This window comes from Ascaphus truei, chromosome 5 (genome assembly GCF_040206685.1).
Source record: "Ascaphus truei isolate aAscTru1 chromosome 5, aAscTru1.hap1, whole genome shotgun sequence".
In the NCBI taxonomy this organism is placed as follows: domain Eukaryota; kingdom Metazoa; phylum Chordata; class Amphibia; order Anura; family Ascaphidae; genus Ascaphus; species Ascaphus truei.
The window spans coordinates 154,624,324-154,636,537 of record NC_134487.1 but is presented as its reverse complement, the minus strand read 5'-3'; the positions used below and the strand labels follow the sequence as shown (position 1 = coordinate 154,636,537).

At 51.6% G+C, this 12,214-nt stretch overlaps 1 protein-coding gene across 1 annotated transcript in view; it reads left to right on the top strand.

Moving 5' to 3' along the window:
- Positions 1–8,010: 8,010 nt before the first annotated feature.
- The window catches only part of LOC142495506 (glucosamine-6-phosphate deaminase 1-like), a 135,474-nt gene continuing 131,270 nt past the window's right edge, over positions 8,011–12,214 (top strand). Inside the window, exon 1 of the mRNA XM_075601077.1 lies at positions 8,011–8,243. Within this exon, the coding sequence (XP_075457192.1) occupies positions 8,048–8,243 (196 nt within the window). The 5' untranslated portion in view covers positions 8,011–8,047. The remainder of the gene's footprint in view (positions 8,244–12,214) is intronic.

The following is a 12,214-nucleotide window of genomic DNA, read 5'->3' as shown; positions in this document are numbered from 1 at the left end:
ATGGGTGAGTGCTATATGTATTTAAAGTCTTTATTGTTGTGTAAGTATTGTAAATGGACAACTGCACTATTATCCATTTGTGGATAATAGTCATTCTGCCCATTACTATACTGTATGTTAGGGGGGTATAGGTGTTGTTGGGTATATATATATATATATATATATATATATATATATATATATATATATATAATTATTTAATTATTTATTTAATTCGTTATTGTGGTGCTGGGGTGTTTTTTTTTTATTATTGTGGGTAGTGGGGGTGTGTGAAGGGGGCATTAGCCCCAACGGTGGTTGTTTAGGGCTTGCGGGTGGGTAGCGGGAGGCCTTAACCCCTTCAGGACCGTAGCGGTATTAACCGCTACGGTCGTGAAGGGGTTAAGTGCCCCCGCATCCCCCCCGCAAGTCCTAAACTCACACCCAGGGCCAAATACCCCCCTCACCCATCCCCGCTACCCACAATAACGCTGGCACGGTGGGTTAACCCCTTCATTGCCTTAGCGGTTAGCCGCTAAGGTAATGAAGTGGCTTTTAAATGCCTTTTTCCTGCCTCGGATGCATGCCGGGGGGCTCCGGTGCGGGTATCAGCTCCGGAGACCCCCGGCATCAATCACAGGCAGGAAAAAGGGCTGATTTTTCCTAAGTGTCGCCCTTGCCGATGCTTCTCCTTCAGCAAGTTGCCAACTTTAGTTGGCGGGCTGGATTGGCCATAAAATCTCCAATCTGGCCTGCCGATCAGCACCAAAAAGCTGATCGGGGCTTACTGAATTCAGGCGGGGAAAAAAAGTCCCGATAAGTGGCTTATCGGCAGCCGAAAAAAAAATTTTCGCAAGAAAAGTTGCCGATAATTCCCACTTATCGGGGCTTACTGAATCAGGAGGGCAAAAAACGGCTATAAAATGCTCAAAAAGCCTTATCGGGGCTTACTGCATGAGGCCCTTTGTCTCAATTTCAAGACTAGACTCATTTTTTATGTATTGATATCATAGAATCACTTAAATCTGTGAATCGTTAATTAAAAATTGTCAGTTTAAACAAGTCGGTCTTTAATGACATGAAGAACTGTTACCTGAATGTAAATGATAAAATAGTTTAACATGACGTCTCAAATGGAAGGACGGGTGATGCAGCCACAGGGGTGCTATTCTGGGTCTAGTTTAATATAAAAATCACATGTAGAGACGGTCTAGGACATTTGTCGCTACAGTTTTGCCGCAACCACATGGTTGCCGCCGCCAACCACTTTGACGCCAGGCGCTAAGGTAAGTAAACATCCTAAACTAAAATCCCTTACCCTAAAATACCCTAAACAATAAAACCCTTAAATTAACCCCCTTCGCTAACTGCTAAAGCCCTTAAAATTGACCCCCTAACCAGGAACAAAACGTACCTTCGAAGCGGCGGAGGTTCCAGCGGCGAATCGGCCGTGACCAAATGTCCCATTCTGCATGTAGAGGTCCAGAAGAGAGCAGGGTTGTCCTGAATTTGCAAGGAAAGTCCTGTGTTCCCACAAAGGCTGTTTAGAACAGCAAAAAAAATTCAACATTTTAATATTGTTTTCTAATGTTTTTTAATCGAGTTCAGTTAACGTGCTTCATTGTAATCTCATAGTTCACCCTCAAACATTGGCTCTCAAACCTCTCCTCGTTCTCTGAGCCCCGCCAAGAATTTTCTGGTAATTACCATTGGTCTATTTTGTATGCAAATGATGTTCATTTACCTGTGTGATGCATTCACCTTCGTTATTCCGAACACCTGGTGGCACCAGTAGCTCCCTGAGGAAGTTTGAGAACCAAAACCCTAAGCAATAGGAAAGTGTTAATAGGTGTAATGATTTGTAGTGTTGGACGCACACCAGTACTGGGTTTTTCTGTTCCATATATTGATCACATCCATTATTTGTCATTTGAATCCTGGGTGATCATGCTATATGTTTACGGCTCTCGGAGGAGCATTCAGTTTGAGAACTAAAAACGTATCTATGTAAAAAATATAAGATAAGCCAAGGATGTGCATCTTTATCAGACAATGGTAGGAAACTACAAAGAAGAAGAAATATGGAAAAAAAAAGACGGGGTGTTAACTGATGGGGTGTTAACTATTTGAGAAGGGCCCTTTATAGTGTAACAAAAATATGTTTGTTGGATAGATTTGTTGAATATGTTAAAAGAATTTGTCCCACACCCTGAAATGTAATGCTATCCCTTTCTCTTCTTTCTGTGTTTAAAAAATAAAATAAAAAATTAAGTGTATTTTCTTCTAAAAATGCGGCTTTAAAACCTTTAACATTTCTCTTGCATTTGACTCCCCAGCCCTGCTGCACAATGATATAGTGATATAAAAGATTATAGGGTCTTTATAGAAAAACTGCAGATCTGATGCATAAACCAGTAGCCTTTTTATCCTGGAAACAAATCCTTGAATCCTGTATTATTACTGTTTTGCAAGCATCCCACTAACAGAAGTCCTACACCGTGGGGAATTGATGTGTAACCAACAGTTTTGAACTAGAAAAGTAAGTATGGTTAAATAGGCAAATGATTTGCGGGCTTTGTGTAGCATTTTGAAAATGATTCACAAATAATAAGTGGTAAATAACATTGATTTTTGTGCCTTGTAGGTGTAGCCCTTTTTGTGAGCCGGCCTGACGCACACAATCTCACATTGGCCCCTGTGGTCTAACCGGTCCCTTTTCTTGCGGCACACCTGCTCTAAGGGACTACTGGTAACTGTATCACACCTGTGGCTCCAGGAGATCTGAGCCTCCGCTAGCTGGGAGCCTGGGGAAACCCTTAGTCATTTACCTGGTGCAGCGCCTCCACTTACCCAGGATCCCTGTTATGAAAGATAGCCCTGGGTAAGAAATACAATAACACACGTATACGATAGAAATAATACTAACACTTTACTAAACACACATATAACACATTACATAACATCATAACCTTATACTATAACCTTGTCACCTTAGGCCCAATGTCTGGTGTTCCCACCCAGTGTCCGGTAATCCCCCACCAGCCTGCAGACATTCACACACGCTGCACACACTGCGCCCAGCACATACAGCGACACACACACACAGCGGGCAATCGCACAAAGCCACTTGGATACCCGCAGCAATAATCCACTGCACACACCCTGTGCCTATTTGCCAGTGCGCACAGCACTACCCGCTGTGGCACTGCCAAACCTGCACCTTTCACACCTAAGGGTGACCTCCTTATCTAGGGCCGTCCCTCTTCAGTTACCCCCTGCCCTTACCGGGAATTGGGGCCTGCCTGGGGACCTAAGGAGAACCCTTACCTGGTGCAGGAGACACGTGCTCCCTACACCCTTCCTACTCCTTCCTCTGCCTCTTCCTGACTGACTCATGCAAAGCCCGGGAAATGTATCTCTTTTCCCGGGCTGAGCTTCCTCCAGCCCTATTGGCCGCAATGGAGCACCTGACCTCTATCTCCCTATGCCTCCTGGGAGTTGTAGTTCCCAGGAGGCAGCCTAAGCATTGGGGCCGCGTGCGCACTTGCCCTGCACATGCGCGAACCCCTAATGGCCGCCACCAACTCCCTCTACTCTTCCCTACTCTCGCGCGATCTCTCCCTAGCTCTGGGGTCCTACCTTGCGCTTGCCGCCCACTGCGCATGCGCGAGACTCTCTGAAATGGCGGCGCCCTCTTCACAAGCCGCCGGGCCGGTGGCAACGCGATCGCGGCCTTAGCGACGGCCCGATCACGTCCCCGGCAACCGGCCTGCGCCGCAACACCTCGCGCTGCTCCCTGCACTGGCCCCCACCCTCGCGAAGTGCCGGCGGGTCCGTTGCAGCCTCCGGCGGCACCCGCTACCGCACGGCACTCGCGGAGGGGGGCCAGAAAGTGCAAATTTTCCTCGGCTACATTCTCCCCCTCGCAGAATCCCAACGACCTCGCTTGGGTAGCAACCATACAGAGTGTTATACAGGGTAAAATACATGGCATAAATCACATCACATGTAACATGCATTTTGTCATCAATCCTCATATGGATACCCGAGGCCAGCTGAGTCTCAGAGTGGAGTGACCCATACAGATTGGGTGAGGGTATCCCACCGTGACTCCTGTGAGTCTTTTGGAACTCAATTTCAGTCCCTTGCAAAAACCCACCGCCTCCCCCTCGCGGAAAAATTAGTACGGGGTCCTGGGTATTGACCCTTGCCGGATCCTCCGGTCTCGTCTCACGGGAGACTGGGAGGCTCAGTCTCTTGCCTCGGTCCACCACATGGCGAACATAGCGCTCCATCGCGCACCTGGGAGAGGCCACAACTACCAGAGCGGTCTCAACACAGTCTTTGTCCACTCCAACCATCCCTTTAACGGTGACACCTTCTGTGGACAGCACAACTTCTTCGGGTAGGCCCGCTTGGAGACTCCTCGCACAGGAGTAAGTGTCGCTCTGGTCCGTTACACCGGATACCTTGATGAGGTCGGATTCGTTCCATGATCTGCAGAGATCTTCTGGGGAAGACACCTCCACCAGGACGCGATGACGGGGTGAGCCCATCGCCCGGGTGACCCTACCTTTGGAGTCACCAGGCTCCACGATCACCGGGGAGCTCACACCCGACACCCCTGGGGCAGTCAACTTACCCCTATCATTGTCAGCAGGTACTGATCCCAAGCCTGGGACCACTGGTACCTCGGTGGTAGGCCGGACTGGCCGTTGCAGGGCACACGGGCCCATCTCATGGTCTGCATCAGTTGAGGTGGTTGGCTCGGCGACCTCACTGGAGTGGTCCGCCGGCAGGCGCATCACCACGCTCGGTTGGTCGCTGGAATCACCACACATGGGCGGGGGTACAAACACCTTACCCTGGGCCTCCGGAATCTGTGGTTCTGGCATCAGTGGTTCCTGCTCGGGAACCGGGTCTGGAACCGACATCTGAGGTCCCGACATCTGGAGCTCCGCCTTCAGCGGCTCCGGTTCAGCGTCTGAAGAGTCCATTTGGGCACACGGCCCCTCCACCTCCATCGCTGAAGTGGAAAAATTAGTAGCGGCATCACCCACCTTGATAGCACCATCAGGCGCATCTTTCTCCGCAGGTTCCGCCATCAGAGGTTCCTGCTCTTCCTTCTCAGGGGAAGAACAATCCATTTCTGCTACAGTGTCCTTCCCCACTGGCAGCTCGGTAGGCTGCGGCAGTTTGGGTTGCAGGAACTGCGCCGCACAGTCAGGACACTTAGACCCTTGGGTCAGTTCACCAACGGGACACTCACATTCAGTCAGACGGCCGTGCAGGCATTCTTCCCCGTCTACCACTGTCATCGTGAGGGCGATGGCTAACTCAGGGGACCCGTCCGTCCAGCCACCCGTCACCTTCCAGTCTTTTAACGCACACGGGCACACCACCATTGGCAAGACTAAATGGGGGGCCCGTACGATTCTATACAGCCAAGGGTGCTTTTCTCGGCATCCCTTGCTTTCCTTAGGGGGAACAGAAATTGCTGATTTCTGCTCAAGACACTCCCTCCCCCTGGTGGACTCTAGAGGAGGAGCAGCACAGTCTTTTGGGGAATGTTGCGAGCTCGTTACTGAGTCACTCACAGTGTGGGGGCGGGGCTCTGGTTTTCCCGCCAGTCCTGGGCAGAGGTTTGCAACATTTTCCTGTGCATGCTGGCAGTCAGCCGCACACGTGCCACGGTGATTTGGCGGGAGCCGCCATTTTAGGTGGGGCTCACTGTCAATGTCAATAGGGCTCTCGGTGCAGGCAGATACTGCCAAGTCAGGGTAGATAAAGGGGCACCCATCGGTCGGACCCCCGGGCAGATTTAAGAATTTAGGGCCATCTTCCTCGCTTAGGGTCTGGCCTACATATATCAGGACAGTACTCCATTGGTAAGTGTCATCATACCTTCGCCCTCTGACCCACGTACCCGCCAGTCCAGGGAGCTTCCGAACCTGTGCCTGGACATCTAACAAGGGCACGCCAGCCGGGACTGCCCCCACGGCAACCACGCGGTTAGGAGTCACGTTCACTTTCAAGGCCCATGCGTAGACCTCCTGCTTTGAGAGCACCCACATGGTGGAACAAAAATAGGACACAATTTAGAACAAAAACATACAGGGCACCCCAGGTCTGATATCTCAGCAGCGCCTCCAAATGTAGCCCTTTTTGTGAACCGGCCTGACGCACCCAATCTCACATTGGCCCCTGTGGTCTAACCGGTCCCTTTTCTTGCGGCACACCTGCTCTAAGGGACTACTGGTAACTGTATCACACCTGTGGCTCCAGGAGATCTGAGCCTCCGCTAGCTGGGAGCCTGGGGAAACCCTTAGTCATTTACCTGGTGTAGCGCCTCCACTTACCCAGGATCCCCGTTATGAAAGATAGCCCTGGGTAAGAAATACAATAACACACGTATACGATAGAAATAATACTAACACTTTACTAAACACACATATAACACATTACATAACATCATAACCTTATACTATAACCTTGTCACCTTAGGCCCAATGTCTGGTGTTCCCAGCCAGTGTCTGGTAATCCCCCACCCAATGTCCCGTACTCCTACGGAGGTCGTGGGTGACTGCGCAGTCACTAAATTATCTGTTAGGCCTGTTGGTGCACTTATGTGGAAATACCTTCCGAGCACTCCGATGCTCGGGACTGCAACACTCTTCTCAAAGGGTCAGACGTGCGATGCATCCGTCTGATCCTATCCAGGTACTTCTCCAGGACCCCAACGAGGGTCCCACTGATTCACGGGAACACAACCGTCTCACGGTAACAGCAACCGAATCACAGGAACAGCAACCGCCGCTATCCCTGTCTATCCCTAACTAACCCTAACGTGACAGGAACCCTAACCTAGGGCCTGTCCCTGATGAACCGCAACCTGGGGTGGCTTGGGGAAATCTCCTAGGGCCTGCGGAGTAATAACCTGCCCCACTCCCCTAGCTACCCACGTCCCTAATCCTTCCTATAACTAGCTACTCGCTACTCCTAACAGCCTGCAGCAGACACACAGCTCTCACCGTCAGCCTGCAGACATTCACACACGCTGCACACACTGCGCCCAGCACATACAGCAACACACACACACAGCGGGCAATCGCACACAGCCACCTGGATACCCGCAGCAATAATCCACTGCACACACCCTGTGCCTATTTGCCAGTGCGCACAGCACTACCCGCTGTGGCACTGCCAAACCTGCACCTTTCACACCTAAGGGTGACCTCCTTATCTAGGGCCGTCCATCTTCAGTTACCCCCTGCCCTTACCGGGAATTGGGGCCTGCCTGGGGACCTAAGGAGAACCCTTACCTGGTGCAGGAGACACGCGCTCCCTACACCCTTCCTACTCCTTCCTCTGCCTCTTCCTGACTGACTCATGCAAAGCCCGGGAAATGTATCTCTTTTCCCGGGCTGAGCTTCCTCCAGCCCTATTGGTCGCAATGGAGCACCTGACCTCTATCTCCCTATGCCTCCTGGGAGTTGTAGTTCTCAGGGGGCAGCCTAAGCATTGGGGCCGCGTGCGCACTTGCCCTGCGCATGCGCGAACCCCTAATGGCCGCCACCAACTCCCTCTACTCTTCCCTACTCTCGCGCGATCTCTCCCTAGCTCTGGGGTCCTACCTTGCGCTTGCCGCCCACTGCGCATGCGCGAGACTCTCTGAAATGGCGGCGCCCTCTTCACAAGCCGCCGGGCCGGTGGCAACGCGATCGCGGCCTTAGCGACGGCCCGATCGCGTCTCCGGCAACCGGCCTGCGCCGCAACACCTCGCGCTGCTCCCTGCACTGGCCCCCACCCTCGCGAAGTGCCGGCGGGTCCGTCGCAGCCTCCGGCGGCACCCGCTACCGCACGGCACTCGCGGAGGGGGGCCAGAAAGTGCAAATTTTCCTCGGGGCTACATAGGTTAAAAGCATGATGTTAGCATTGTATTTCCTCTGCTGTTTATAAATAAGGCCATTCTGCCGGCACTCTTGTAGATATGTGTATTGCTTGAGTTTACCATCAATATACTGTAATGTATTCCAAAGAGAGATTCATTACCTGTTCCTGTTTCTTAATGACTGCTGGCATTGGTCCTGATGGTCATATAGCTTTCAATGAACCCGGGTCAAGCTTGGTATCCAGAACCAGAGTGAAAACACTGGCCATGGACACGATACTGGCCAATGCACGATTCTTTGATGGGGACCTCTCCAAAGTGCCCACTATGGCTCTGATTGTTGGTGTGGGAACGGTCATGGACTCCAAAGAGGAGGGATTATTAAACATCCTATTACCTTGTGTAACATGGCCTCCCGGCAGTTACTTCTTTGTCTGGGCTTTTCCTCTGTCAGTCCTGTTAGAACAGGTAGTGGAAAAGTTAATTCCTTCAAGAGGTCTGTGTGTTCATTTCAGCCTTGAATGTGTAGCAATATTCAAGGGCGGGCCTTGCAACATGAGGTTGTCAATCAAAGGGGTGGATATTGGTTGGAACACCCCCTGCTGTGTGTGGGCCAATCTGTATCCGTCTTTGTCTTGTAATGATTCAAAGTTAGAGACACACCCCTGAGATGTTCAAATTGGGACATACCTCCTAAATTAAGTAGTCAGTTAATCAGTTAGTTGGTGTTGATGAGGAGCTGAGAGAGGAGACAACACAGCTTTCTTCTGTCTCTTCCCTTCTCCCCATGCTGAGGGGGGGTGGGGCGGGGGAGGCGAAAAGAAGAACATGATGCTAGCCAGGGCTCTGAGCTAGAGAGACAGGAATGATGATATTACAGACTGTGATGCTGTGATGCTGTGATGCTGTGATGCTGTGATGCTGTGCTGCAATAAAACTCCAGAAAGACATTGCTGTGTGGATCTTTGTCTTTGGTATGTGAAGAGTGTCAGTGGGGGTCCATCCTCTGAAGACCCCAGAGGATCCCTACTGGCTGGAGGCACTGCACCATCCAGAGATGACCAGAAGAAGGTAACCTGTCCCTCCTCCTGTCCCTGTCCTGGCTCTCCCCACACCACCGCAGAGCCCTCAGCCCTCCTGTTACCAGCAGGTTGCAGCACCATTACACCTAAGTAACCAGCGAAGGAGAGTACCCCCCCCATCTCACTTAGGGGGGGATGGGATAAAAGGGTTACAGTTGGAGGCGCTGCTGAGATGAACTGCTCCCTGGGACAGGACAGGTTTTACCAATGGGACAGGTTTCCAGAGACAGGAACCACGCAGCGGTGTCTGAGACTTTGGCAGCAGCTTGCAGACCTTGCAGAGAGGGGATCTCTCGCTGAAGCTTCCCCAGGGAGGGGGTCACCCTGAAATGGACATTCTTCTATGTGAGGCGACTCCTTGGTGGCTATGTGCCAGGGACCCAGGCAATAACAGGACTATTGCTGTAATGGTTCGTGAGGCATTCCCTGAAGCTACCCCAGGCCGCGTGGTACTTTGCAAAAAGGAATTTGTGCTTTAGTTTGCGTGGCCCCTTATGGAAGAAAAGTGGGTCACGTCTGTTTCACAAGTCCTCACAAGATGGCGGTTTTGCTCTCAAGGAGACCGCGTGGCGATGGACTTCGTGCTTTAAATTGGTGGCTCCTGATCCCTGTGGGCCGCATGGACTCTTATTCTACCTCAAGATGGCGCTTCCCACCTTACCAGGGAAGCCATGTGCTCTTCTGCAAAAGTTGCTTTCACTTGCAAACTTTTGCTGCTCTACAGTTTGCAAAAAACAGCAGGAACCACTGAAATCCCTCACCCTTTGCTTGCTCTGGATTGGACTATACTGTTTACCAGGGGGAGGAGCTGGGTGTGCCTTGAAGGAGCACACAGGAAGTGAGGAGCCAGATACACGTGCACTCCAAAGACAACAGTTGTGCCTTTACTGTTGTCTGCTTGCCAAGTATGGAGAACCAAGGACAGATCTATGAACTGACCGGAGGAGTCCTAGTCATCAGGGACTCCCCTGAGAACCAACTGCTCGGGATCTGCCCGTTATGTGATTTCCCAGGCGGCTCGCTTCATCTGCTGGGAAGTTGCTCTGCTTGTGGTGTGCCTTATCTGCGGGCTAGGCTAAAAGGTCCCGCAGAACCCAACCTTGCGATGAGCATTGGGGAGCTGCGCACCTTTTTCACCCTGGTGCGTAAGTTGTCCCAGTTGGCTCAAGTCTCTACCGACGACGCTGCACGCCATTATATCGCTATGGTATACGAACTATTCTATCCGGATTTGCAAGTGGTGTCCACTTACCCCTCATCCAGGTCCAAAATGGACATCCCCATCGTCCGGCATGGCGGCCGGAAGGAAGGCTCCCTGCTTGGGCCCACTGCCTGGGTAAATGCCTTCAACCAAGTACCTGATCCTCCTCCGTCTCTGGAGCCGTCCTTCTCTGCGCCCGTGCCAGCGGCGCTGAGTGGTCTGCCAGCTGAGACTTGCGGTACCACCTCACTCCCATACTGTGAGGTGCGTTCTACTGCCGCTCCGGTAAGCCGCTCCGACAGGGAGGAACCCTCCGTCGAGCCTGCTGTTCCAGCCACCCCAGAGGTATCGTCCGATACCTCCCACGTACCCGATGTTGCTGGGACCAGCCTCGCTGCTGCCGATGGCGGTGAGTCACTTTTCCTCTCTTCAGATCCCCACTGGGATCAAGCCCAGAAAGCTGCGGAGCTGTACCTGCGGCGTCAGCAGGAGATGTGTGAGGCCCGCGCTCGCGCACTCTCCTACATGCGAGCTGCTGAACGCCACTACGATGAGATGCTGTTACAGAGTCCACTGACGGGAGAAGTGCCGGCCGGTACCACCCCTGATGACTGCATCCACTCTTCTACCGTTGCTGCTCCACCACCGGGAGACGAGAAGGCCGCCGAGTCGCTCAGCCGGGTGAGCTCCAGTGATATCCAGGCCGCTCCGGTGAGTGCTAAAGCTTCGAACGATCCTTTCCGCCTACGCTATAGGGAGAGGAAGGAAGCCCGAGATGCTCGCCAGGCCCAAGAGCTGGCTGTAGCCCGCTTCATTAAGGCCAAAGGCAAATTGAACTTGACTCAGGACTGTGCCAATGCTCCTCCTGGGGAGAGTTCGGTGAATGTGCCCCCTACAGACTTTGGTGAGGCCCCCTTGTCACCGGCGGCCCCAGTCCCTGTGTCATCTGCCCCTTCTGCCTCGCTCTCCCCATCCATCACCAGTCCCAGGATACGACCCCTGACCCCTAGGACTTTAACACCAGTGAGTCCCGTGGCTCCAAATGAACACTATGATTTATTGTCCAATATGCCTGTGTCACTTTTGGAGGGTTCTGTTCAGTGGGGGGGATTGTGATGATGAGGGGATGTGCTTATCAAAATCCGAGAATGTATTGTCTCCTGTTAGGGAGGAGGCAGAAGGAACCCCTATGTGGGACGGTCCTATTTTCTGGGTGCTACCTGGCACCGCAACTGATAGAAGCCTGGTAAAGTTTAGTCCCGCAGCTCGAGTAATAGTACACAGGTTCAGGAAGATGGGATATGAGTTTCCATATCTTCCTGAGAAATTGATGCGCAGTGTCGAAACTCACCGCCTAGAGTAGGTGAAAGAGGCCATTATTGCCCACCTTGAGACCTATGCTAAAGACCCTGCTTATGTGGATCTAGATAGAGCTCCACAATTAATAAAATTATGGATGGTAGGCCGAGATATCTACCTAGACAGGGTGGAGTATATCTCAGAGTATGGAAAACGCAGGTGCTACTCTGTAAAAGTACCTGATGGCAATGGCAAGATGGTCAGGAAGCCTGACCCAGCTCATTATTATTAATGTATTTCTCTTTACAACAGTGGTAGCCAATGGTCTGTTCTATTTATTCACTGTGTTGCCATGATATGTTATGTATCTGTGTTATGCAGTGTTTACTGTATGCCGGTCCTGTATGCTGAAGTGTATAGTGATGCATTTCAGCTCATGTTGAATTTACAAGTTTTGCACAGCAAGGTAAGGTTATACCTGCTGTAGTCCAAGCCGGAATGGTTGGAGTTTTACCAGAGGGAGAATATAACATGGCCTCCCGGCAGTTACTTCTTTTTCTGGGCTTTTCCTCTGTCAGTCCTGTTAGAACAGTCAGTGGAAAAGTTAATTCCTTCAAGAGGTCTGTGTGTGCATTTCAGCCTTGAATGTGTAGCAATATTCAAGGGCGGGCCTTGCAACATGAGGTTGTCAATCAAAGGGGTGGATATTGGTTGGAACGCCCCCTGCTGTGTGTGGGACAATCTGTATCCGGCTTTGTTTTG